The following is a 26920-nucleotide window of genomic DNA, read 5'->3' on the forward strand; positions in this document are numbered from 1 at the left end:
ATTTAATGGCCTGTGAAAGAGAGATAGACACAAAGGTGGAGAATCCCGAGTATCTAAAATTATCCTTGAATATTAGAGCGTTATGATTTTGTTCCAGCGTTGACTTCCCTTTAACCATTGCCATCAATCCCCCTGCTATGAGCAATGAGCCATTCGCCATTATACAGCTTGTTAGCAATGTCCAGGCTGCGTAATTACCTGTGTCAACTTTCAATGATTGTCTCCAGTAACAGATTTTTCATGACTTTACAATTGTAGAGGTTGAAAGGGGGATTTTAAATTGTTCTAATAAAACTTAGTCATAAAAATGTACGCGCTCTTTACTTTTCCTGGTTGCACCTTCCACACATGGATCAAGTGTTTCTGGAGGATTTGTCCTGTAAATTAGAATCCAGTTTAAAAAACGAAACAAAAACTTGCTATTCCTTCTGGGAGGTAGATCAAAATACATCCAGTCTTTTCTGAAACAAAAAATAACAAAAAACTCATTCAACTCAGCATTGTTTTTATGTGGCAAGGGCAAAAATAAGTATTTTAACACTCTCCAGAAGTATTTCCATATTAAATTTGTCTATTTTTTTCAAATATCATTCAAACTGTTATGTTGGGCGTTACTTGTTTTTTTAATTTAATTTGCACGCATTTATTGTTTGGCATTCTGAGCAGTCAATATTTGCCATCATTTGTTGTGTTTGATGTTATACGTAGAAATGATGGTGGTGCACTTGTGTTGCAGGATGAACTCTACTATAATAACATCACTTAACTTCCACTCAGAAAAGGAACACGGGTGATCGCATGGTAATTCAAATGTTTGCAAAGTTAACGTGTCGTTGCATGCACACAGGGCTGCCCTAAAAGACGGTGGAGAAATAAGAATTAAAGAAATTATTCAGCAGGAGTCGTGCCTCACCATGAGTTCACCGTGAGCATCAACGCAGCAAGCACTTCCCATTGTGCCTTGCTCTGTTGGGATACACTCCAGAGCCAGACACGTAGGAACCATCATGTTTTCAGATGCCGTTGCACTTGTCTGCAACTGCAGCGACGGAGGCGAGGCAGCGCGGGCTGTGTGCGCGGGCACGCGCGTCTCGTTTGGCGGGCACGCCATCCTCCCGACCGAGAGGCAGCGGACCCCCCCCCCCCGCCCGCCCCGCCCCCCGCATCCTCGGAACCACTGCAGCGCATCTGCAGGCCAGTGCGACAGGCTTCCGGAGACACAGCACCATGTGCAGGAGTCGGTGAAAGCGGGACTACTCCTCTCCGTAACCACTGCACCGTGGAGCTGCCTGTAAAATCGCGACTATCGACTCTTTTGGTCAAGAATAATAATGATGAGGTAAAAGCTTCCGGTCGCCATTTTGCCGGCATTTTAACGTGTGTGTGTGTGTGTGTTTTCTAAAGCGAAGTACGAGTGCAATAAATAGCCGCCAAAGCCAGTCGCCGGTGGCAGGATGTCCCAGCGACACCGTGTAGAGTCAAGTGACGAACACTCGCACAGTAAAAGGAGTTCCTCTCACGGGTACGTAGGTTCAGCTCTCACATCCACGCGTGTGGAGTGCCGAGTGCTGCAAGCCTGCTTCTTGTTGTCGTCCTGTGTGCTAGCTAGCATTGCTCACGCCAACCTTGAGCGGGTGAAGCTAGTCGAGTAGCAGCGACTGGTCGAATGATACGCGGCCCGAACTGGAGCGGGCCGTTGTCTACGGGCGAAAGTGTCCCGCGCGGCTCACTTGGCAAAGTTAGCAAACCGTTAATCCAGCCGACGGCCTGGTCCGCACGTGGCTACATGCTAACAGGTGCTAAGGCTAAGTACTGTGTCTTAAGATGGGAAAGTCGAAAGATTTGATGACACAGAGTCGACCTGGCAGCACGGACTATTTGTTAGCATGGCGTGCGGTATATATATATATATATATTAGATATTTTTAATAAAGAAGGAAATGTGCTCTGTGGCACACAGAGCGACACACGGGGCTCTTGAGCTAGGCTAACGTTAGCTTAGCATTAGCGAGGTGCCCTGTCAGGCAGATGTCACGTCTCTTCCGGGTCCCTATTCGGGGATAGTCGATTTGAGGGGCTAGCAAAGTTTGGGATCACGACAGGACTAGTCGGATGTGGCCTGTTGGAGATTGGAGGAGCCTGGGTTGACTGTTGTCAAGTGGGATCACAGGCTCAGGGGTCACTGCACTGGATTTGACATCGCTTTGCCCTCATGGGAGGGAGAAGCAAGAGGAATACACAAAGAATTTCTTTTCCACGTGGATAAATAAACTAACGGTGCATTGTGTGATGTAGGATTTTTAGCATGTCACGTTTCTGTCTCACTGAATCTAGCTTTCATATGCACATGCAAATTTATTTGTAGTGAGTGTAGTTATTAATAAGCAATGAAGTTGCACAATTATTAAGGTGTTGCAATGGAATATGCTTGGAATTGCTAGTCCTTCTCATTGTGGCCTTATCACAGTATCTACTTAAATGCGACTTATTTACACTGTGCTATAGACACTATCTTTTACTTTTGGCCCATGTGCAAGCCAGGCTGACTGTAAAAACCTAGCTAGTCAGCAGTTAGTGTTGGGATGTAAATGATTCATATTTTCACAGAAGCCATTACATACATTCTACTCTGACAGTGGAAAAAATGCCATTGAAATAATGTGGACAATTAGTTTATTCGTGGCCTTTGCATGCTACACTTGACTGGGCTCTGCTGTTTGCCACTGTGCATAAGAATGCGCTGTAACCTTTTCATGTTATTTTTCTAGAGAAGAACTTGACATGGGATAATATTAATGCACTTTTATGTTTGGTTAAATCTCCCCTTGTGTTTCCGCTGGACCATTTCTTGGCCAAAATTGATAGACCTGGTGTGTGTGCAGTGCGTGCATCCATGTTACACACCTAGTTGGGGGATTTGTGTGTCTGTGGTGAGTTAAGTTGGTTAGTTTTTTGTGGCAATGCTTCACCAAATCTTGACTGCATGCTTCCTCTTCTTACAGGCGTGACCACGACAGAGACAGGGACCGTGATGCGCGGTCGAAAGACCGGGACCGTGACCGGGATCGAGACCGTGACAGGGACGGGTATGGGAAGTCATCTGGGGTGCACAACAACCCATCTGCATTCAGCGGGGCCTCCTTCAAGCCGACCCCCGTACTGCATCAGATCAACCCTTTCACCAACCTGCCCCACACGCCACGCTACCATGAGATCCTCAAGAAGCGGCTGCAGCTGCCTGTCTGGGAGTACAGAGAGCGCTTTACCGAGATCCTGATGCGGAACCAGTCTTTTGTGCTGGTGGGCGAGACGGGCTCTGGAAAAACCACACAGGTAGAAAGAGTGTTCAACAATACCAGAACTTAGTTTTCACTTTCACGTACAGAAACAATTTTACTGTGACTTGACTGAAATGCTTCAAATATAAAGAAAATATGAAATGAAGTTACAAATTTGGTATTATAATAATATCATAAAAAAACAGGGTGCAATGAGGAAATTATGCACTTTAAATAGGTCCTCTGTGGAGTTGATTCACAGTTTGTTTATCAAATATCTGTTTTAATTCTTAAAATGGTTTGGTTGTCTGATATAGAATTTTGAATTCAAATCACTTATTGAGCCTTGAGTTCCGCCTGAGGAGAATATAAACTAAATTTAATATTGTAATCTAGGCAGACTCTGTCTTGATGATGTCAAATACTTTTTATCTACACATTTATCATTTCATTTTTATTTATACAGACATAAGATGTTTTTCAAAAAGATACATTTGAGTCCTCTTGCTAATGAGTTCCATCCTCCCACACCATCTCACTTCTGTGTTTGTTTTTTTAATTTTCAAGAATTCGACCTTTGCGCTTGTCTTCCAGATCCCTCAGTGGTGTGTGGACATGGTGCGGTCAACACCGGGACCAAAGCGAGCAGTGGCCTGCACCCAGCCCAGGAGGGTGGCGGCCATGAGCGTTGCTCAGAGGGTGGCTGATGAGATGGATGTCATGCTGGGCCAAGAGGTTGGCTATTCCATCAGGTTTGAGGACTGCAGCTCTGCCAAGACTTTACTCAAGTAAGAAGGCCCTTTTTAAAAATCCAGATTTGTCCCAGCTTATTGGCATTAGCTGTGTGGAAAGAAGTGGGTAATAGCAGAAGCCTTTAAGTTGAACAAAAGCATTTTGGAAATTATATTTTTTGGATTCTTCAATTAACTAACAGGGCCGCTCTAAATAACACACAAAATGTAAATGTGTGGGCTAACGTCAAGTCTTTTTTGATGGCAAATGGTTGATAAAGTATCTAATTCTTGACTTGCTGGAATTTTGGCATAACTTTGAATTATTTGAATTGGGAAATGGACTGTATTTATATAGCACTTCTCTAGTCATATAGACCACTTGAAGTGCTTTACAGGAATGTCACATTCAACCATTCACACTGCACCCTTTTTTTTCTATCACATACACATTCATACACTGCCGGAAGAGCTGCAAGAGGCAATTTACGGTTAAGTGTCTTGCCCACGGACACATCGGCATGTGGACTGGCGGAGCTGGGATCGAACGAATGACTCTACCTCCTGAGCCACAGCCATCTTGATTTTTTTTACTGCCCCAATGCATGAGGGGTAGTGATGTGAAAGGATAAAATGTCTCTTTGGGGTGGAATGCTTTGCTGATTGTTTTAATTCAAAGCACATTTTTATTCAGATAATGAACTTGTGAGAAAGGATTTTTCCGTGTAACCGTCTCTGTTCTCACCAAGCTGGATCTCTGCTGTTCACTCAGGTACATGACAGATGGAATGTTGCTGCGAGAAGCCATGAACGATCCCCTGCTGGAGCGCTATGGTGTCATCATCCTGGACGAGGCCCACGAACGCACATTAGCTACAGACATCCTCATGGGGGTCCTCAAGGAGGTGGTCCGCCAGAGGCCCGACCTCAAGGTAGAAATATGCATACATCTTTCTTTTATGGCCTTATTTTTAGGATTTGGTAGTAAGTTGATTGCTTTTTATATAAATTCCTAAATCTGAATGGAACAATTTCTTCATTATAGTCCTTTTTTATTTTAATTTTTTTTATAAAATAACATCTACCTCACTTTTATGTTGTCCCAACTCTAGACTAGTTGTTGAAAATAATATTGAGAGTAGTCTCATTTGTTTGCATAAATGTCTCACTTATTGCTTACAAAACAGTTTCTCTTTAAATATTATTTCCCCTCGGGATACTTCTGCGTTAACGTCCCTCTTTTGTCACTCCTTCCTTTTTGACACAATTTCCCTGACAGTGTCCCCATGTCTGACAGCTGTGTATCTGTTGAGGAAAGAGAAATGTTGGTGTTAGGTGCAGAAATGCACATCTATTCTGCACCGCAGCACTAGCAGAGATTGCTCCCCGAGTCGTTCCCATTTTGAGCCAATCGACCGAGGGGAATAACAGCAATGTGTCGGTGTGGATGGGAGCGTACAGGCGGGCAGAATTTTTATAGGCAGCGTGTGCCAGAAATAATTCTCATACAGCAGATGGATAATGACTAGTTGCGTGTCAGTGTGGAATCAAAGGTTAGATTGTTGTTCGCGGACTGTTAAATGAGGTCTAGGTTATTGGGAATGATCATCCACCCACACGCCTCTATCTGCTTCACCCCCTACCAAATTTGAAAGTTTAATTTGCCTTGATTAAGAGCAATTATGATGTCTCGCAGAGCGTAAAGTGAAATGCAGAGACGCTGGCCCCTGAAAATGTTTGAGATTGAAAATGGGAGATGTGTTTCCCATCAGAATCCTAATGCGCTTTATCTAATGGCTCTGGAGAGAACATTGTGTACCCAATATCAGGAACAAGGACTGTCATGGCTCGGTGTAGGTCAGTGACTACACACAGCGCCAAGTCACAAGTCAGGGACTTGCAGTTTAATGCCCACTTCTGGACTATAGACACCATCTTGGGTTTGTGCCAGTGTGCTCACCTTAACTTCTTATTCTGAGCATTATCCATCCTGGGCAACTTTTTGCACTCTTCATCTATCCTGTATGTGGTTGTGCTGCTATCCACTTGGCCTGTGTCCTCAGCCCCAATCATTATCAAGCCATATTTAGTGTTAACACATTCTTCACTTCAGTGCTCCCTCCCATTATCACCACAGTCATTTACACTCTGCTGTCTTTACTTTCATTATAATCTTGTCTTTCACCTCTTTCATGAGTACAATGTCTTACAAACGTCTTGCATTCGACTCTCTCTCCTGTGCCCCTCTTTGACTAGGTCATTGTCATGAGTGCCACGCTCGATGCCGGTAAGTTCCAGGTCTACTTCGACAGTTGCCCTCTGCTAACCATCCCGGGACGCACCCACCCCGTGGAGATTTTCTACACGCCGGAACCAGAGCGGGACTACCTGGAGGCGGCCATCCGGACTGTGATCCAGATCCACATGTGTGAGGAGGATGAAGGGGACGCTCTGCTCTTCCTCACTGGACAAGAGGTATGTTTTGATGCCTGTGGCAAAATATATATATGTTAAAAAAAGTACTCTACCGAAGTGTAGTATTAGCACAGGCCCGCAGGGGGAGTGGGGAGCGAGGCCTGGTGTGAGTACGCCCTAATCCTGAATCTGCTGCAGTGCGTACAGCAGAAACACAAAATTATTAAAATAGATGGCAATTAAAGGGAGAGTAAGCGATCTTGGAGAAAGCGTGTCTCCCTCTTTGTTGTTATGATTTCACTGCTCTGGCCGGGTAAGAGTGTTCACATTAATCAAATTACATAGATGAGTTGCTAACATGCAATGTAACGTGTGTTCACACATACATACGTGTGCCTCACAGGAAGTTATTTATCGTCAGACCGATAGATGTTAATGCATGTGACAGTACCTGAGTGGGAAACCACGAAGATTTGCACAGCGAAGGAAACACTATTATTTTTTGCAAAGAGTGACCCAGATTCTGCCCTTCCCACGAAGTCATTTATTATTTTTTTCCCCCCTCTCTCTGCAAATGTTGTCCACTGATGTGTAATGGAGGGCAGGGTTCATGCCCAAAATGATGAATTTTGTCACAGCTGGGTGGACACTCACAGAGAAAAAGCGCCAACAAATGTTTCAATCTCCCGATCATTGGACAAGAGAAGCGTGTCAGAGCCAACAGCGCCTATGCTGCTCTGATTATTCCCTCACAACTCTGACAAAAAGGATTTTTTCTCAGACACACATGGTCGTGACTTGGTGACTTTCCCATTTACTCCGTGCAGGATGTTTATTAGCAGTAATTATTTGTCACTCAGCAGCAGCTTGACTGTTGCAGCGCACCTACATCAGTTTTCATTTGTCAAAGCGTGATCAATATGCGGCTTGTTATGAAGGGGATGAAGTCATTAGAGGGCATGGTGTTTGAAGTGGTCTCCTTTGAGGGCTGGTAATTGATTTTAGATTTGGAGGTATCCCAGCTGCTCGGACGGCCTGAAACACTTGATCGTAAATCGCTCCTGTGAATGTGTAGAAAAGTTAAGGATATTCACAGGCAATATGTTCAAAATCCTTTTTGCTGTTCGATGTTTATTTTAAACTCTATTCCAATCCTCCACCCCCTGCCCCAAAATGTCAAGCGAAAGCATTACTGAGAGCACTCCCATAGCGAGTTCATTATCACCCCGTCCTAATTAGGTTAAAGAAGTTAATATGTGGTGGGTCTGGCATAGATGGGTGTTCAAAGGGTGCTGCAGCACGCCCCTCCAGCGCTTTTTAACCTCTTCAGTCTCCCAGCGACGTTGATGTGGACTAATGATTGTGAGGCAGATCCCTGGCAAAGCCACGGACTCTCTTCATCTGACCGTTTAATTTTGGACGGACGTGAAAAAATGCACAGTACTCGGCTCCTCCCCTTTCCACAGTTTTTCTGTGAGATATTTCACCGCCACAAACAAATGGAACTCAAGCACTCGACTGCAAACAAGAAAGTCGAAACATATCACAGCTGTCGAGCTAAGATAAGTCCTAATATTTAAGCTTACCCCTCAGCAGCTAACATCAAAACATGGGGATTGGCAGGGGGGGTTGTTTGCTAGTCAAGAGGAGTTCCTAAATGTGTCGGTTATTATCTTGGCTGTATATTGTTGCTTCTGGGGTTCGTAGTGAGAGCTGGCGGACAGGTTTGCAACACTGGCCAACTGCCCCTATGTAGGTACACACACACACAAGCCCGCACACACGCACGCACACACACACACACACACACACTCTGTCTTCATGTCCCTACGGGACAGACAGCCAGCTTGCTTCCAGCGCTTTGGCAAAGAGGGCCATTTTTCCCCCTCCATGGCAGCTGCTGCATCCAGAGCCTTGATAGGCTATTAATACCCGGGATAATTTTACCAATCCATTTAGATTTACCGTTTTCCACTTGTCAGTGTGTTGATTAAGAGGCACATGGCCATCAGCGGGGTTCGACTTAATGCAATGAACAAGGGGACAAACGGGGCTAATAACTCTCTTTCGGATCAGAGGGAAAACTGGAAACATCACCACGGTGCTTTCTCATGTCAAGGTGAGCATTACCGGCATGACACAGTGCTACAAATTAAGTCACTTTAAGCCGTGCTTGAATTAATACAAGTACAGTATGATTTGTAGAAAAAGAAACCACAATGTCTGAGAAGATTTACAGGCAAACTGTCAGGGAAAAAAACCCTATGAAGACAGTAGCTGTGATGCTTTTTATCCGTACGCAACCACCGGTAAAATGACCGTGGTAATCTCAGAGCTTGTTCATTGTGCCATTTAATAGAGCTGCTGCATTGTTCCCATGGGCCTGCAGGTGGTGCAACAGTATAGGCTTTATTGTGACACACATTGTAACTGCTCCTTCATGGCGATTAAACGATTGTTGTTAGGAAAACAAAGAAAACGGTCCTTAACAGCGGAAGTTGCTTTTAAATGAAAAGCTGTTTTTATGTCGTTCTGGGCCATTTAAAAACGCGTGTATGTATATAAAGGTAGGTAAAATAAAACAAGCTTTCTGATGGTACTGAGGCAGCTGTGCCTGTGGAATATCTGAGTGCATTTTAGTACATTTAATATTGTATTCTAATGGGCCTTTCGAGAGTAGGCCCTAACCCTGTGTTCACTATCATGCTGTCTTAATCCTGGTGTTACCCAGTTCCTCTGTCTGTCTGCCAGCCCACCGGCTCTAGAACGTTCAGCTTCACTAAACTGATCTGCCATGATTTGCCGCTGGTTATGCATCAGTGCTGCAGTCTCATCTCACATTCCCTTCTACAATACTGCACTGTGGAATAATGAACCGTGTGTGTGTGTGTGTGTGTGTGTGTGTGTGTGTGTGTGTGTGTGTGTGTGTGTGTGTGTGTGTGTGTGTGTGTGTGTGTGTGTGTGTGTGTGTGTGTGTGTGTGTGTGTGTGTGTGTGTGTGTGTGTGTGTGTGTGTGTGTGTGCCCGCGCCCCCCCCCCCCCCCCATGTTTTTCGTGATTGCTGCATTTGACAACAGAGCCACAGGGAGCTCAGCAAAGCATACTGCAGTCCAGGTTTAATTTCCTCCATCAGATGGAGCGATAGTTAGAACAAATGCACTGTAGCAGGGAACCACGGTTTCCCCGGCTGCCTCCCCTCGCCTTCCTGTATCATCCAGATTCACCGACGTTTTTTATCCAGGTGTCGCTCAGAACCCGTTTGATTTTGCTGTTTGCATACACGAGTGATACCTCGATTAAGTGCAGTGCCTCTTGTCTTTCAGGAAATTGACGAAGCCTGCAAGCGAATCAAGAGAGAGGTTGACGACCTGGGGCCAGACGTCGGCGATATCAAAATCATCCCATTGTACTCCACACTGCCTCCACAGCAGCAGCAGAGGATCTTTGAACCACCCCCACCCAATAAACCAAATGGTGCAATCGGAAGGAAGGTATAACTGCCTTGTTGCTATAAAAACCCTTGGAGGGGGAGGTTGAGTTGGGAGTTTGAGGGAGAGGGTAAGTGAAAGAGAAATTGAGTGGGGTTGATGTAGGAAGAACAGATGGAGAATAAGGTGGGTAAAGAAAGAGAGCTGGAAGGTAGGACTGAAACTTATTTTTTTTTTCCTTTCTCAGCTTTAGTGCAGAACTGACTCACACAACATATGCTGCTTTTGTCAGCATGCGATTCTCTGCTCTAAATTATAACTGGGGTATTACTCATGCCCTCTGAGCCTCAGGAAAGTATTGCATTCTGTCATTTTTATCTTTCCACTACATTTGCACAGGCCCCGCTTCTGCTCGGGGAGGAGGCCCGAGACCTTTGTGTCTGATTTGTCAAAGATGAAATGAGCTGACACACCCCCCCCCCCCCAAAAAAAAAGAGGGGACTTTTCTCGCTGTTCAAAGTAGGATTTTCTCCAATCACTGAATCTCAGAGGAATGGATTATCCTCTTATTGATACAGACGCAAGACAATTCCTCTCATTTGTGTGACAGCTCCTATTCAGATGGGCTCATCACCAGCGTCGCAGCACCACCTGCGCTGGCTCACTGTTGGCCTGGGATCTGACAGAGCATCAGAATATCGTCGCTGCCAGCGAATGAGCAAACATTCACCCCCAGCATCTGATCGTGGACGGTGTTGATGAATGACTCATTGCTACAACCCCTCTAATTGAGGCGGATCAGGCAGACATATGAGCAGTGAAAATATTTATGGGCTGTCAGAGTTAAACAAATTGTGATACTTTAAAGAGGCTCAAATCAATGTGCAAGCTCAAATACTTGGAAATGTATTTTTTGACCACAAAACAGGGATTTGGGTCTGTCATCAAGTTTATTTCCAGCAAGGCCTACGCAGAGAGTTCACTCACAAAGTTTGGATTATATATTTGATACTGTAGCCTCATGTTTTTAATAGTTTCAACTCTTCAGTATTTCTGTTTGAGTCACCTTTGGTTGTGCTGTGCAGGTTTAAGAGGCTTCGCATACTTAGTGGTTTGATACGATCTTTTTTCCAAAGTTCAAATGTCATCTCCAGCATTTGCCTATACTGTACAAAAGGATGTTGACATCAAACACGGCCACGGTGTATTGCTTCCGCCTCCTGGTGAACATATTTTTCTAACTCTTGATTCCCCGCGTGTTACTTCAGGATGTAAAGTGAATTTAGTAATTACTCCATGACCTCTGAACTGCTGACCCGGCAGCTGCTTTTAGCTGCAGAACAAGGGCCACCGATCCCCTGTTTTCCCCGAAACCAATTTGTCAGGTGCTCGTTGAAATCGGCCAAGGTCGCATCTAAAGTTGCCGTGCTTGAAGTAAATGTGATTCTCCTCCATATCTGACTGCGCGACTCATCAAGTGAAAAATGCAGAGATGTCATTCAAGCCAGCCCAAGAGGAAGGAGTGAAAAAGAATTAATGTTCGTCATGTCTGCAGCTACGCATGCTAACGACTGCATTAGGCATCCCTCAATTAACATAACGCACTCGCTCGTCATTGCTCTATTTCTCCAGGAAAGCCACTGATCTTCCATTTTTGAACAGTCTAATCATTCAGAGCCAAGGCAGCAATTGACTAATCACAAACAAAGACTATAATCTCGCTATGCTTTCCAGCCTCTCATAGATTGTCACTAACTAACAAATGTGCTGTGATGAGTGTTAGGTTGGTTTTTAGCATTGTCACGTCTGGAATAGTCCCTCAAATGTCACTTTTAATTCCTCCTCCTATCCATTTCAATGAGCCCTGAATGTGGGCGCGTCAAACGCAGCTCAAGGCACGTTCTCCTTTCCCCCAGTCGGGGGGGGGAGGCTTTTTTTGTCAACAAGACTGTGTCTCCCAGCAGGGAACGTAAAAGATGGCCCGTGTTAGACACAGTGCTTGCCCTCCTGCAGGTAATAACCCAGAAATAACATGCAGAGATGATGCTCTAATGATATTACTGATGAAGAAGCCAGGATTATCCAGTGCAGCAACAGACTGGAAGGAGCCAGCCTGCGTTCAGTATAATGGCCCTAGGCTGGATAATCCTTCAGAATCAATGCAGCCAATGAGGCCACCCATATGATCACGAAATGTGAGCGTGTGTCATGTGTGGCATTTGCCGGAGCAGCGGCTGTGTCCCAGCACACAGGACAGTGCGGCCTCACCTATTCCATTTTTTTTTTTAAACCAGACTTTGAATCATTCCATGCCTTTCATTCCTTGCTGGGACGCTGGCATGTAGTGTCTGTCATGAGACACTGTCTGATAGCTCGGCCTGTCATTGTTTGGCCAGCCAATTTATTTTCAGGCTGCCACAGTGTGGCTAATTGCCTTCACAAGGATGTGACTCATCTATGCTTTTGAGCTTCGCACGGTGCTTTTACATCTCTGGAACTAAACAACCTGTAACCTGGAGCTTCCCTCTGAACTTTTAGCTACTTAATGACTCTTTCTTGCGTTTTGGATATTGTGTAGAGCCCGACCGATATATCCGTTGGCCGATAATATTGGTCGACATAAGGCTTTTCACAGACATATCGGTATAATGGTTTGATAACGACATCTTAGGAATCATCGACAGATTTAAAAAAAAAAAAATATATATATATATATATATACATCGGCTAATGTATCGGGAATCAAGTACTCTCAAATATCAATATCGGCCCCCAAAAATTCATATCGGTAGGGCTCTAATATTGTGCAATTAAAAAGATGAAAGCAGGATGTGATATCGCACAAAATAAATATAGATTTCTTTTTTTCTCCTTTGCTCTTTTTGGCAATGTTGTTTTATTTCCATTTGTGCCAGACACGTCGCGTTTACGTTGCGTACACCATTCACTCCAGCCTACTTAGAATTGCCTCCCCAAGCATTCTCCATTGTTCTTCTTTTCGATACATATGCAGTAGCAAAATAATGGTTATCGCTGTTTGTTGTCATCAGTCTTCGCTGTGACGTGTTGACACATCTGCTGGACCAATCAGGATCGATAGCACTGCGGACAACCCCTGAAAGTACCTGGAACTCGGATTAAATTTGTTTTCAGGAAATTTGTCCACAAAGCAGAGAATAGTGGAGAATAAAGTAAACTCACATTTGTCAAGGAACGCTCATATCAGTTAGGCCTCGACCACCATTGATCCAAAACAATTGCATGAATAACAACAGCAACATCCATTCACCAGATACCACTGTCTGATCAGTTTCATATGGATATGAATGCTCACTGCCTTCTCTTTGTTCCTCTGCATGAATACTAAAGGGAATGAGTCTTTCGGCAAGTGAATTACTCGAGGTCAAGGGCTGAACGTGGGTGAAAAAAAGGCCCCTTCCTGGCATTAATAACTAAACAGTCGGGCATTCTCAGGCTGGTGAGAAATCTTTGCTTAAAAGGTGGGATTTAAAAGTCTCCAAGGCTCACAGCTTGAAGGCAGCTGAAGAGGCACAGCTACAAAGGAAGTGTGTCAAGTGTGCAAAATTGGTTCTGTGGACTTGTATCGGCAAAGACTACATAGAACTGTTTTGTGCTCGGCATTTTATTACGAAGACGACCCAAGAAAGCAGACGGCTACCACCAATTGACTGCCTGGGTCAGCCCACAGCTTGTTCCTGTCATGGTAGATGTTGAGCAAGGAGAAGAGTTTTAAAGTGTTGAAAGGCGTTTTTTCCCAAACACCCACTTCCACATTGAGCTGTGACACTGGAGTGGCAGTTGCCAGTAGAGTGGGTTATGACCTGGCTGCCACAGTCTGAAGTGCGATGATGAATCTAAAGGATTTTGCTGTCCAGTCGGCTTCCAGTGTTATATAAGGAGAACTCACCCTAGCGGTGGTCATGGTTCGCGTGAGAGCAGCTGCAAATCTGTCTCCCGATGCTCCCCGTCTTCCCTCCTCCCCCTGTTTGTGTATATGCTGACAGCTACAGACCCATAGGGTGATGTGAGTCATTTGATTTTTTTTTTTTTTGCTCCAGTTCAGCTGTCATTTCTCATGGACAGTCTTGCTATAGGGGATAATTGTGATAGAGAAAGATCTGAAACTGAGAGATGGTGCAGGTTCGCTTGTTTCCCCCATCAGTCAGGTTTTTCGGAAACCAAGCAGCTTTTCATATCGCTTGTTTTTCCTCCTTGCAGTATTTCTCTGGACAAAGACGGTTTAACAATGACATCTGCCCTGATGCTTAAATCAACTCACACACCACCCTGCCATTTGAGTGGCCCCATAAACCATCTGTATCATCACTACCCTTGCATTGCTCAGTTATCAGATGATCATCTGTTAGCCCACTCTGAAGAGCAAGAAATACTTTTTCTTCATTTCAAATGTTTCCTTATGCTCACAACAGGAAGCATGAAACAGAAATGTCGTTCAACTCCTGACTTCCTTGTTCAAACTTGGATGTACTGACATTATGAGGTTTTTAGAACTTTCCACCTTTTGATATAATGCTGCTTTTAAACACCAGATTTGCTGTTCAGCAAACATTGGTGTGATGTTCTGCAGCTCGTCTTAATCATCATGCAGTGAGGGCCTTTACCGTAGCTACAGCCACACAGGCCTCCATCTATCCGCTGTTGTATTACTGTAGGCTATGCCGTAGCTTTAATGTCAAGATGTAACATGTCAGCTAACAACACGAATGTATGTACAAGTCAGGGCTGTGGCAGCCACGGAGATACGAGATGAAGACAACAAGAACTGTAACTGGCCACCTTGTTTTCTCCTGCAAGTCTCTGACGCCAGTGGGGATTGTTTGCGATTGAAGATGACATGAAGGAAGGCAAACTCGCAACTAGTAAATCCAGCTCCACTGCAAACTACAAAATGCTGCTCCCTGTACCAGTGAACTAAAAACAAAGTATTTCATATATTTTCTTTGTTTTTGGCACAAAGCTAAAGAAGAAGTTACCTTTAATATAATTCCATCTCTGTAAGTAGAGGACGAATGAAAATGTTGCTCCAAGTGAATTTAAGAATGTAATGAATGAAGTCCAACTCTGAAATGTTAAAATACTTAATGACACCATATGTATCTATTTCAGTACTGAGTATAAATCCAGCGTTAGATTTTTTTTAGGGTCCATTTCATTGCTTCATACCACATGTACCCCAGGGTGATCATCTGCTCAGCTCCCATGTCTTGTCACACTAGTTTTTATCTGGACTGGATGTATTCAGATTGTAATATCTCAGCACCACATTCTTGATCCTCCTTTTGAGCTTTGTGATGATGGTATTAAACGGGTGACAGTCAAATCTCACAACCAATAGCAGCTCCGGTCTTGCAACAAGACTATCTGGTGGTCAGGTAAATGAATTTCAAAACTTTTCAAACTGAGGTTTATGCGAAGTCTTGCGAGGCTGTTTGTCTCTGGTGGTGGATTGAAGCGCAGCTCTTGACGGAGCCAGCCTTGCGCGACACAGCAAGAGCCAATCAGTGACAATGAGATGTGCACAATTGGCGCATCTGCAGACAGCAGTGTTCCAGATATGCGAGACATGTGCCCAGGTTCACATGAGGGATCTACAGCAGCCGCGAAAGCTTGGACGAAAGCAGTAGCCGCTGTTGAGTTTGCAACGCGTTAAAAAGCAGGCCACCGAAGAGAAACCATTACATCAACTATTTTCTGCAATCTTGAAAAACTCTGGAAAGGGCTCTCCGAGAGAGGGATGCTGACATCTCAACAAAAGTGGCAACGTGCTGAGAACAGTCAGACGGAAACTCCAACCTGTCTCTCTCTCACACACACACACACACACACACACACACACACACACACACACACACACACACACACACACACACACACACACAACACAAAGGACAGGGGTAATGCATTTGGATGGGGCGCTGAGCACCTAGCCAGCTCTCTGCACAAATACGATGAAAGCACATTGAACATGATTGCAGAAGCTGTTGTTCGACTCCCCTGTTGGGCTGCATTAGATAATGTGTGTACTGAGCACCACAGAGGCTTCTTCAGTCAACTCGCTCACATCAGGGAATAGTTTTCAAGTTAAAGCAAAGCTTTATATCAGCACTTGTTTCTGTTTCCACAACTTCTTATTTCCAGATTTAGTTGTGCACTTTGTTTCATAATGTGTTGAGTTGTCTGTATTTGCTGAAAAAAAACCTGGTGATCAAGCAAACCAAAGTCTGGGGTCTTGCCTGTTCCTTGAAAAAAAACCCCAAGGTAGATCATTTCTTCACCAACGTGTTCTCATTTCCGCAGGTCGTCGTGTCAACAAACATCGCAGAGACATCCCTTACCATTGACGGCGTGGTGTTTGTAATTGATCCCGGATTTGCCAAGCAAAAGGTTAGGCCCCCCCCCAACTTCTCCCACCATTCTTTATCTGGTGTTATCATCTGTGTCTGTTGCCTGAGAATCCCCAGATAAACACAGCAGTGCACACCTGACAGCGGCAAAGATGGAAAAGCCAGTTATTTATTCCTCTGACATTTCACCAGCCCGGAGCCAAGTCGCACACATGGTGTGAAAAAGATACGATATATGCACTGTAGTGGATTTTGTGTGTATGCCTTGTTCATTTTTAGGTAGCTGCCTGTATCGTATATGTAGTAGATTGTGGGTGTCAGCTTATGTTCTCACTATTTACTTATTTTTATCTCTACCCCTCCAAAAAAAATCCAGTTCAAAGTACTGTAGATTTTAAAGATTTTTAAATTTTTTCTTCTTCTATCCACCTGCAATGTGATTTTCCTTTTTTCTTTTCCCATCAGGTGTATAATCCACGTATAAGAGTGGAGTCCCTTTTGGTGACGGCCATCAGCAAGGCCTCAGCCCAGCAGAGGGCGGGCCGTGCTGGACGAACACGCCCAGGAAAGTGTTTCCGCCTGTACACCGAAAAAGCCTACAAGACAGAAATGCAGGTAAGCAACAAGACATTTTGTTAAAATAAATAGATAAACAAGGCGTAAACAAGCGATTCCCTTGTCATAGCTCACATTCTTCAATTGCCACTAGCACTTTGTTCCCCCCCGGAGCAGCCCTCAAGCTGGAAAAGGTCTCTGTTATGCAGTGCTTTCCCTCACAACTCCATGATTCCCAGTTTAACCGCATCATATTTCCAAGAGCTCGGTGCTAAAGCACACTTCCCCCACCCTTCCTCATAACCCATACTAACGACACAGTCACCTTGTGACAAATGAACTAGCGGACGCCTAGTTCTCCTCTTTAACAGGGTAATTCTTTCCCATCATGCTGAGTGGCAAATGGGGAAAACATTTTTTTTAAACAAGTTAAATAGCCCTTCAAACGCCTTTCGACTCCCAATCTCCGAGTTCAAGTTGACGTGTGAGCAAGACACGAGGAGATAACAAGTACCCCGACTAATATATTTTGAATGGTCTTCGGTTTCTCTTGTACGTCTTAACTGGCACAGGACAACACGTATCCAGAGATCCTGCGGTCGAACCTGGGCTCTGTGGTGCTGCAGCTGAAGAAGCTGGGTATCGATGACCTGGTGCACTTTGACTTCATGGATCCACCAGGTTAGTATTAAACCACTCAGCTCAAAAAGACATGTTTTCGGTATTGCATGATGTAAGATTTGCTTCCATAGAGAAAGTATACCTCTTTGCATGGTAAAACAATTAAAATTTAAATCCATATCCTGACATTGAATTGTCAATAATAAAGGCGTAATTGCTATTCGAGGCATTTACATTTTTAAAAACTACTAAACATTGTAGGGTCCACAACTGCAACGACTATTTTTTTACACTTGATTTAACGGAATTCTCACACAAGGGGATTCATAGGAAACTCTATGAATCTATGTAATACTGTAATGTAATTACGCATGAAATCAGAGTGGAGTTGCACATCTACAGGCTTTTTAATCAATGTATAGAGTTTGTTTGACCGAGGCACCACTTGCTCCTGCGTAGCTTTGTGTTACCACCAGTGACCAAGGGCGTCGCCAAACCAGTCATGACTGAACTCTGAAGGATTACAGCTTCTTCATCAAATAATATTGAGATCTTGATCTACGGTTCCATTTGAATCAGTACAAACTCAGTCGCTATGAAATCTGGCAACATTCAGTTTAACCGTGGTTTTGATGTGCGGTGTCGGATCTGGGTTGGCTGTGTCACCCGGGAACGACTACAAAGCCAAAATAAAAATGATCTCGGCCGATATCAAGTACTGAATGGTGAGTATTTGGGATTTGCGGGTAATCGCTCTGGTAGACATCTCTGTCGCGTTTTGCAGTTTTTATGAGAAGTCTACTTTAAGTCAAGATTATTGCTGTTAAACGTGAGAAAAGCCAGTGGAGTCATGACTCCATCTGATCAGTCAGTCTATGTTCTGGCAGTCTCGTGTTTGTATTTCCTATTTCCTGTACATCAGAATTACGCTGGATATTTTCCAAAACACAGACCACATCTCACTGAGGCGCTAAGTTATGGCTTTCTTCAGGAGAGTGTGTGTTCCTCCATGTTCCCAAGGAGACCACCCCCTCCTATCCCTAACCTCCCCCTCCCCCCATTTTCTCACCATAATATAGTTTTCATCTCACCTCTGAGATTAAACCCATCTCTCCCCATCCACTGTGGCAAACGCCATTTTGAGAATGAAATTGGTTACATCAATAGCGACGCTATCACCTTGGCTATTGCCTTCCCTTTATATTCCTCCAGTGAAACGTGACTGACCTCCACCACCACCCCCACAATTCTCAAAACGCACGGGCAAGCGTCAGCAGCATATGGGATTGGCCTCGTCTGTGGACTCTTAACTGGGAACAGTGGGGTGAAGGGAAAGGGGAGGATTACCCTTTTTATTTATTTGATCCACTCACGGCAGAAGGTTTGTCCTAACTAGCTCCTGAGCACGCTGGAAGCTGGAGCTAGTTGAGTGCAGCGAACGGTGTCTGCTTTGTCTGAATGATTTCTGTGAGAGTTCATGGACAGGCACTTCATGATATCTCGTTACACTGGATCAATTTTCGCCCTCAGAGTAAATGCACAGGTCAAAGGAGCATCTCTGGAGAGACGAGACATCGAGGATGGAACAATAGAGAGTTTGAAGAGGGTTTTTTTTGTCTTTTCTCTGCATGTTTTCAGTCCTAAACGGGAGGATAGGAGGACGTTCTTGTAATTGTCACGACCCAAAACCCTTGTTTTAGGCAACAGTGTTTATTGTTGTAATCCCAGGGAAATATATATTTCATCATGTTTGTTCTTGAAGTTTAAGTTGAATTTGAGTTAAGATATCGTTTCATTGTGTTCTTTTTTTAAATTTTTATTCCCCACATTTGAGCTTTTCCATAATGTTAACAGATCTTTGATTTTCCCTTTACTGCAAAACGCTCAAGTGTGTAGCGCATTGTTCCCTTTACCCACCTCCCTCCTCGCTCACTAAACACAGGAGAGCGACTGTGTGAGCCAGCCAAATGGAAAATCCAAAAGAAATCAGCGGCGATTTACACAAGGACTTGGCTGGGTGGGATTCATTTGCCTCATGACATTTCCAAGAAGTACCTTTCAAAGCCAATGCGGTTTAAAGTACCTTTAGCCTTTCGTCTCATTGATTTGGCCCTTGGTTAATATATCGGATTCTTGTGTGTTGAGGCAGTCAATACTTTCTTTGTGATGAGCCGCACTGTGTTTATAGATTGAATTTATACACTGGTTCATCATGCTAGCAGAACTTGGAAATCAGATTTTCACTTTTTTCCTCAGTCCCCTCAGAAGCCATTGGTGAGGTTAGTAATGTGGCCGGCACTCACTTTGTGTTTTTAGGTAAAAAAAAATAAAATAAAATGTAGCTTTGATGTCCCAAATCAATATTTGTTAATCATAAAAAAAATGCCACCCTGCTGTTTGAAATTGAATTTTTTTTGTGTGCGGGAGCACTTGAGAGAAATGAAAGTGAACGAGCACCGCAGCCTGAGCTCGAAGCTAATTTTTCAGTTAACATGCAACTGGTCATTAGGCTCCAGCTCTCGGGAGCCAAAGGTCAATAATTGCATCTGGAGGAAAAAATCTTTTAACCACACTGTGGAAGCCTTTTGTGTTGAAGCATTAAGTAGAAAGTTCTCCTGTAATTGCATTAGTTGTTTAGGATTGCCTGAGCGGAGGATGAAAAATGAGCGCCGCCGTGATTACCTCTCCGCTAAGTTGCTGTCTAGCGTGACTCTGGCCATCGAACAGCGAGAGCTCGCTCATTTTGATTCACCTTGTGCTCCCCCCGCCACCAAACCTGCAAACAAGCCTTCCTCTGCTCGTGCCTTTTTTAAATTCACATTTGTCTCCCATTAAAGGTCTGAGTATGGGCAGATGACAGAACTCTATTGTTTTCACAGCTCTGTTTTTCTTCTTCTTTTTCTTGGGCTCTCTCTTTTCTCAAATACTCATTTGGATTTTATCATGTTTGCAGATCGTCTCCACAAATGAGCCAACGAGCAAGTTTATATCTTAGCCAATAAGCTCTGAACCACATGGCACAGAATCACATTTTAACTTATTTCCTGGCTAAAAAGAAACCTGAAAAGGACTGTATGGAAGGATAGTTTTCAATGTTGATTAATTTGATTTTCTTGATAATTTCATGAGCAAATCGACAACATTTACCATTATAACATCCTAGAGCTGAGGGTTACCGCTTCAAATATCTTATTTTATCCAAACAATAATCAAAATCAATCAAAATGATTTGAAACAATTCAGTGATTATCAAAGCAGTTAGATTGATATTTTGAGAGTGGATGCAGCACTAAGTCATCGAAGTTTTAATCAATGCTGAGGGTTCTAAAGTGTCCTTCTCGAGAGTTGCTGTCATGGAAGACGTTTTGACAGTTTGTAGAAATTTTCATTATCTCTGTGTTTTGCCCACGGGCCTGGAACGTTTTTTATTTTTTGATGGCCCGTCTCCTCCCATCCCGTCTCCTCCAGCCCCAGAGACCCTGATGCGAGCCCTGGAGCTGCTGAACTACCTGGCGGCGCTCAACGACGACGGTGACCTGACGGAGCTTGGTTCCATGATGGCAGAGTTCCCCCTGGACCCCCAGCTGGCCAAGATGGTGATCGCTAGCTGTGAATTCAACTGTTCCAACGAGATCCTCTCCGTCACTGCCATGTTGTCAGGTAATGCTCGGGGCCGGCCTGCTGCTTCTCTTTCCATTTCCTGTGCTCACAGACGGTGCCTCAAAAATGACCAGTGGGCTAAAAGGACATGTACAGAGCAGCTCTTCTTTTAATCTTTAAAGTCTGTAAAATGTGTTTGCATTCTCTTTTTACTGTAGTTGTGTTAACATGATGATTTTAATCGTCTATTTTAGCCATACCACAACCGTAGAGTAGTTTTAGGTATTGTTTAATATATTGTACACCTTCATTAAAATATTATTCACAGCTGACTTCATCTCTTATCAGCAATTTCGGACCTCAGAAGTCTTAATCTACTTCGAATAAGTGCCCTACTGAACTTAACTACAAGGCAAGCAGAGGATGAAGTTAGTGATGTCAGCTATTACTTGTGAGGAAGGGGAGAAATACATGTCTGGACAAAATGTATTGGTGTAGCCGGAGCAGCACCGGCATACTCCAGCAGTAATTGCACTCCAGACTTTTTTCAAAGCAGAATGCTGCTCATTGAGATGAATCTTGACGCCTTTGAAGGGAGTCGAGGGTCTTCGAGAGCGGGGAAATGGATTTAAGTAGGTGTTTGGACATGGCGTGCACTTAAAGCAGGTGTTTTGGGATGGCAGGGTTTTTGTGTTGTTGTTTTTTTGCTGAGTTCATTAGAGTAAGCGGCAAAAGTCCACCTGAGGATGGTGCCGTCACGGCAACAAACCACAGGGCTCAATAAACACAGGTTTGACCTATTACAGCTGCAGTCGAGCAGGTTTGACGTTAATCAATTCAGAGCAAGTTCACAAGAGGGGAGAGGGCAGAGTCCTCTGGGTAAATTATATGCCACTGTTTTCATTTTGCCTCAGTGTCAGGTCTGTGAGATGGGAGGCTTGTTTGCACTTGGTGTTACATGTTCGCCATGTCTTGTGTAAAAAAAGTATACTGGAGCGCGTCAGGACAGAGGAACAGATCCTCCTCGCCTTCTCTTTGACCCTCCTTTCCTTCTCCACCATAAACACCTACAGTGTGTCCTGTGAAGTGCTCTGTGCCTCTCTTCAGCTGAGGCCTTGTTCCTCTGTGTGGGATTTGCTTAACTTATCCCTATGGGCGTCTGTGTTGGGGCCTATACCAACCTTGTTTAGTCCCACAGTGCTTCGTCCGACCCACGGAGGCCAAGAAGCTGGCGGACGAGTCCAAGATGCGCTTTGCCCACATTGACGGAGACCACATGACGCTGCTCAACGTCTACCACGCCTTTAAACAAAGTGAGTGTCTCCTTCATACACTCAGGTTTTTTTTCTTTTCGAAAGACCTAATTAAGTTTCTTGGCTCGTCTTACTTGACCCCTTTTCTCCTACAGACCACGAGTCCACTCAGTGGTGCTACGACAACTTTGTCAACTACCGCTCGCTGATGTCGGCAGACAACGTGCGCCAGCAGCTGTCCAGGATCATGGACCGCTTCAGCCTGCCGCGGCGGAGCACCGAGTTCAGCAGCAGAGACTACTACACCAACATCCGCCGGGCGCTGGTCACTGGCTTCTTCATGCAGGTCAGTCAGTCCGATCAGGGGCCATGTTGAAAACAACTTTGTATTTGTAACCTGTTGACCTTCGCTAATCAGTCTCATCGTCATCCATCAACAAACTTTCATTTTCTATTTTTTTTTCTATGACTCTGTGCTGGCGACTCATTCACTTGGACTCAAGAATGAACCGATAAGGGTTATGGTTATGACAGATTGGCAGACAAATGACCAATTGGATAAAATTATGAAGTGATGACATTTTTTATCCAAATGGTCAAAGGTCAACTTCCCCTGTGACAATGTTCTGCAAAAATACGTTTCTGGCCGTAATTCAACGCCGTAACTGGGGAACAGAAATGGACACTGTGGCCATATTTCCTGCAGCTAGACTGCTTTGCCACAAGGCAGTAATTAGGGCCCGAGCTCCACTGACAAAGTCAGAGCGAGGACCTATTGTAATTGAGTGAATTATTATTATTATTATTATTAGTCAGCCAAATTAATCGCTAATTTGAGGCACTTAACGTGCTCTGACCTGCCCAAAACTTCGCACACGCATCAGATCGGTGAGGAATTTGATAAAATTGACATCTAAGGGGTCTCAGGCATGGGCGTGTCAAAATAACTCTATAAAGCCCCTTACCAAAAAAAAGGTCGCCATTACCTCCGACCAACAAGAAGTCGACCATTTCGATTGTGGTGTGCAAATTTTGACATTTTCACACCTCAAACTTTGACGAAATCCTCCTACAGACTTCACACCAGCAATTTTGGTGTGTCATCTCAAGACCCATGGGATCAAACGATACTCAAAGCTTGTTCTAGTTGTTTTTGTGTTGTTTTTTATTTTAACATGCGCAGTCTTTCTGTTCAGCTCCTCTGCGAACCCGATGCCCAAAGCCCACACGCACACACGCGTGGCTGCTTTGTTTTAAGCACATAACATGAAAATCATGTAAATTTGTGCCTCCCTCAAGGAAACAAATGGAATTTCACGAGGAGCCATTTTCGAGGCTACCTGAAACAAGCAAACCTGACAAGTTGAATTATGGCGTTAATATTTAAATATTTGTCAACATTAACCTTTATCTGTGAGACAAATTTGCGGTTCATGTAGGAGCTTTCACAGCATTTGAGTTCATGTCTTTGTTTGGAAAGGTCTTTATTGAGACTGATTGCCTTGGTTAATCACAACAGCCACCGCAGCTTCACCAAGTTTCTGCAAAATGGGGTGGGAAAGAATCCCACTGCCTTATTACAAACAAGTTTGTCTTTTGTGTCAGGCGACTTTTATGTCTTAAATCAGTGAGTTTTTTCATTTACATATATTATAATTGGGTCTTAAATAGTTAGCACCAATAAATGCAGTTTGTGTGGGGTTTTTCTTCTTTTTTTTTTTTTTTTCTATTTGGGATCTTGTCATGACCCTCCTCTCCTCCCTGTGCTGGAAACAGATCGCTCACCTGGAGCGCACCGGCCATTACCTCACGGTGAAGGACAACCAAGTCGTCCAGCTGCACCCCTCCACCGTGCTGGACCACAAGCCAGAGTGGGTGCTCTACAACGAGTTTGTGCTCACCACCAAGAATTACATCCGCACGTGCACCGACGTCAAACCAGAGTGGTACGTTTCTGACAATGCTACAATTTTTTTTAATTATTTAAATAATGGTCGGCAAGTTTTAACGATAATCATCGAAGGTTGCATTTTCTGAATGCAAAACATTTGGTTTAAAGTATTTACTTGAATATTGTAAAAAATATTACAAAAAATTAAACCCTCCCTCCACACAGAATAATTATTAATTGTATATTTTTAGTTATATTTGAATCATAATGACATTTAATTGTTTGTGTTGACATGGGATAGTAGATTCTGTCCTGTATGTCAGATGTGATCTTTCTTTTTTTTGCAACATATTTTTATTGAAAAGCTGAATCGTGTTTCATGAGAATGGGTATTGTGTACAGTTTAGATTTTAGTGAAAACAACAAAAAACAAACAGAAGAACACAGAACACAACAAACTATACACAAAGTAGAGATAGAGAGAGATATATATATATATATATATATACTGTATATAAACCCAAAACAGCTCCATTTGAAGTTTAGACTGATCAAAGTCTAATAGAAATAAGAAGCCTCTGCCGACTCGTCTGCGGCCTGAGAGAAACTGTTCCTGCGACGTGTTTTTCACTCTCCCCTCTGTGACCTCGCGCGGTCGAATTTGTCGTGTGAACATGGAAGAGCGGCGTTCTCCCGCAAGTAAACACTGCACACTTGTCTGACTCACTTTGCTCTCTGTCTGTCCTAGGTTGGTGAAAATTTCCCCGCAGTACTACGAGATGAGCAACTTCCCCCAGTGTGAAGCGAAGAGACAGTTGGAGCGAATCATTGCGAAACACTCATCCAAGGAATACACTCAGTACTAAGAAGGTTTGCATGTTCTGCAGCAGCATCCCCAGTATTTGTACAAAGTAAAATCTGAACTCATTTGAGGGTTGTATATTCTTTTCTTTCTTTTTTAATGTCCATCGACAACCTCATCTTGAATTCTATTTTTGTCTCACCGTGTTTTAATTCAACGATTGATGAATTGTGTCCGGTGGCTTTTTTACGGCCACTGTGTGTCATTGTCTTTGGAACAGAGCACGGCTAGATGTGGGGGACTGTATGACCGGTTATCAGGAATTCTGTCTTAAACATGTTCTATTACGTTAATTTCAACATTCCTCTTAAAGACATAATTGATAACAAATCCCACCTTGGGATTCTTGGTTAGCATTTTTGCAACTACTGCTAAAAAAAAGCAGCATTAGTCTATGGAGAGAAGCTTTTGATCAAATGTAATTTATACTGTATTTTGATGCAGGCATAATGTGATGTGCTCCTGTCACGGAGATGCTAAAAGTGGGCACATTTCCAGTCAACTTAATAAAAATGCCTTTGTAATAAAATATTTTTCCAGTGTCGGTATTAATACAACACGACAATCTGCACATAAACTTTTCACTTTACCCTTTACGCACACACTCACACTCGGTGAGAGCGATCACGTTTTGACCTGCTAAATCCAGCTTGTTTCCCGGCTCTTCAGGGAAGTTAAATCTTCTTACTGGGATATTGATAGCTTCAGAAACAGTTGGAGTGAGGGGGGATGTTAATTACAAATGTTTCGGAACAAGATCAGTGTGAAATCCCTGCTGTGCCGGAGCCTGTTCTGGCTGCACTGCTTTGAGTTGGCGCCTCTCAAACGCGGAAGGTAAAGCTTTGCAGTTTGGAAAAAGGCAATGGATGGAAGCACCGCAGCGATCTGAAGAATAACCAGATTGATGATTAGTGTCACAACTTGAATCTCTTCATTTTTTTTTTTGCGATGGCTAAATTGTCACTATCTCAGCTTAACCTTAATAAAAATGCAATCCAACAGAAAACTTACAGACAAATATAAAGAAGGAAGGAAGAAAAAAAAAAAAAACTTTCTTGGGAAGTTTTCCCCTTATTCTTTGGAGTAAGCGGCTTCGTGAAACGAGCTGCCTGTGGCTGGCCAAGCTTGAATCCCATGAAGACTTTGTAATGCGGGACTTGTGAGAAGCCTTTGAGGATCTCAGTTTAGTCTTGGTCCTTGGAAATGTTAGTAGACCTTAGAAGTGAACTAGTCCTAGCACCACTAAGGTCTGATTATGTGTGTTTGTTGTGCCCAGAGAATATCTTGATTTTTACAAATGAAACTTAAATACATTTTAGAATGGGACACTCCCTGGCCAAACGTCAGTTTCCTAACAGAAGCAGCTTGCCTAAGCAATGTCATTTCTAGCGTTTTTTGACCAGCGCCCTCTTGTTCTTTTGGAACCAGCAGCGGGGGGTGGGCGTTTGACTGAGTTTGTCCCCTGTGTGCCCGCAAACACTGGCAACCATGCACAGATTGGACGGCACTCGCTGTCAATCACGCTGTATCCACATCATTTACAAAAATGAACATCATGCTGTATTGAGGAAGGCTTGAAACTAGCCATTGAGACCATAAACTCACTTATAAAGTGAGAATTAGGGTTATTTTGTCATAGACTTCTATTGAAACCGACTTTCTTTTGGCAACCTGTGGAGTCGCCCCCCTGCTGGTCATTGTAGAGAATACAGGCTTTAGGCCCAATTTCCTGACCCGGTGACTACGTCCAATTTTATATACAGTCTATGGTGAGAGCACCTGTGTACATAGCTAATGTTAGCATTGACAACTGTTGACTTAGAAATAGTGTCGAAACGTTGCGAGTTCGTCATCAATTCCTCATCCTCCTACTCAGAGCTGCGTCCAGTGGTGGAGATCAA

General features: G+C 43.8%; 1 protein-coding gene across 2 annotated transcripts; it reads left to right on the forward strand.

Annotated features, from left to right (window-relative positions):
• Positions 1 to 1149: 1149 nt before the first annotated feature.
• On the forward strand, positions 1150 to 25550 carry dhx15 (DEAH (Asp-Glu-Ala-His) box helicase 15). Of its 2 annotated transcripts, XM_035648967.2 has the most exons (15): positions 1174 to 1291; positions 1405 to 1522; positions 3003 to 3333; positions 3873 to 4066; positions 4782 to 4941; positions 6266 to 6484; positions 9747 to 9914; positions 16191 to 16277; positions 16703 to 16852; positions 17365 to 17473; positions 20882 to 21073; positions 22204 to 22326; positions 22422 to 22612; positions 24043 to 24212; positions 24906 to 25550. In XM_035648967.2, exons 2-15 carry the CDS (start codon positions 1455 to 1457, stop codon positions 25021 to 25023), a joined length of 2280 nt encoding a protein of 759 aa, XP_035504860.1. In that variant the 5' UTR covers positions 1174 to 1291; positions 1405 to 1454; the 3' UTR covers positions 25024 to 25550. The 2 variants fall into 2 exon arrangements, with proteins under 2 accessions (XP_035504866.1, XP_035504860.1); XM_035648973.2 differs by lacking the exon at positions 1405 to 1522 and having other exon boundaries at positions 1150 to 1339.
• Positions 25551 to 26920: the final 1370 nt, after the last annotated feature.

Source organism: Scophthalmus maximus, chromosome 12 (assembly GCF_022379125.1).
Source record: "Scophthalmus maximus strain ysfricsl-2021 chromosome 12, ASM2237912v1, whole genome shotgun sequence".
In the NCBI taxonomy this organism is placed as follows: Eukaryota; Metazoa; Chordata; class Actinopteri; order Pleuronectiformes; family Scophthalmidae; genus Scophthalmus; species Scophthalmus maximus.

Coding starts and splice junctions, on each gene's coding strand:
- dhx15 (XM_035648967.2), top strand. CDS start 1,455: ATGTCCCAGCGACACCGTGTAGAGTCAAGTGACGAACACTCGCACAGT. Junction 3,334..3,872: donor GCTCTGGAAAAACCACACAG/GTAGAAAGAGTG, acceptor CTTGTCTTCCAG/ATCCCTCAGTGGTGTGTGGA. Junction 6,485..9,746: donor TCTTCCTCACTGGACAAGAG/GTATGTTTTGAT, acceptor CTTGTCTTTCAG/GAAATTGACGAAGCCTGCAA.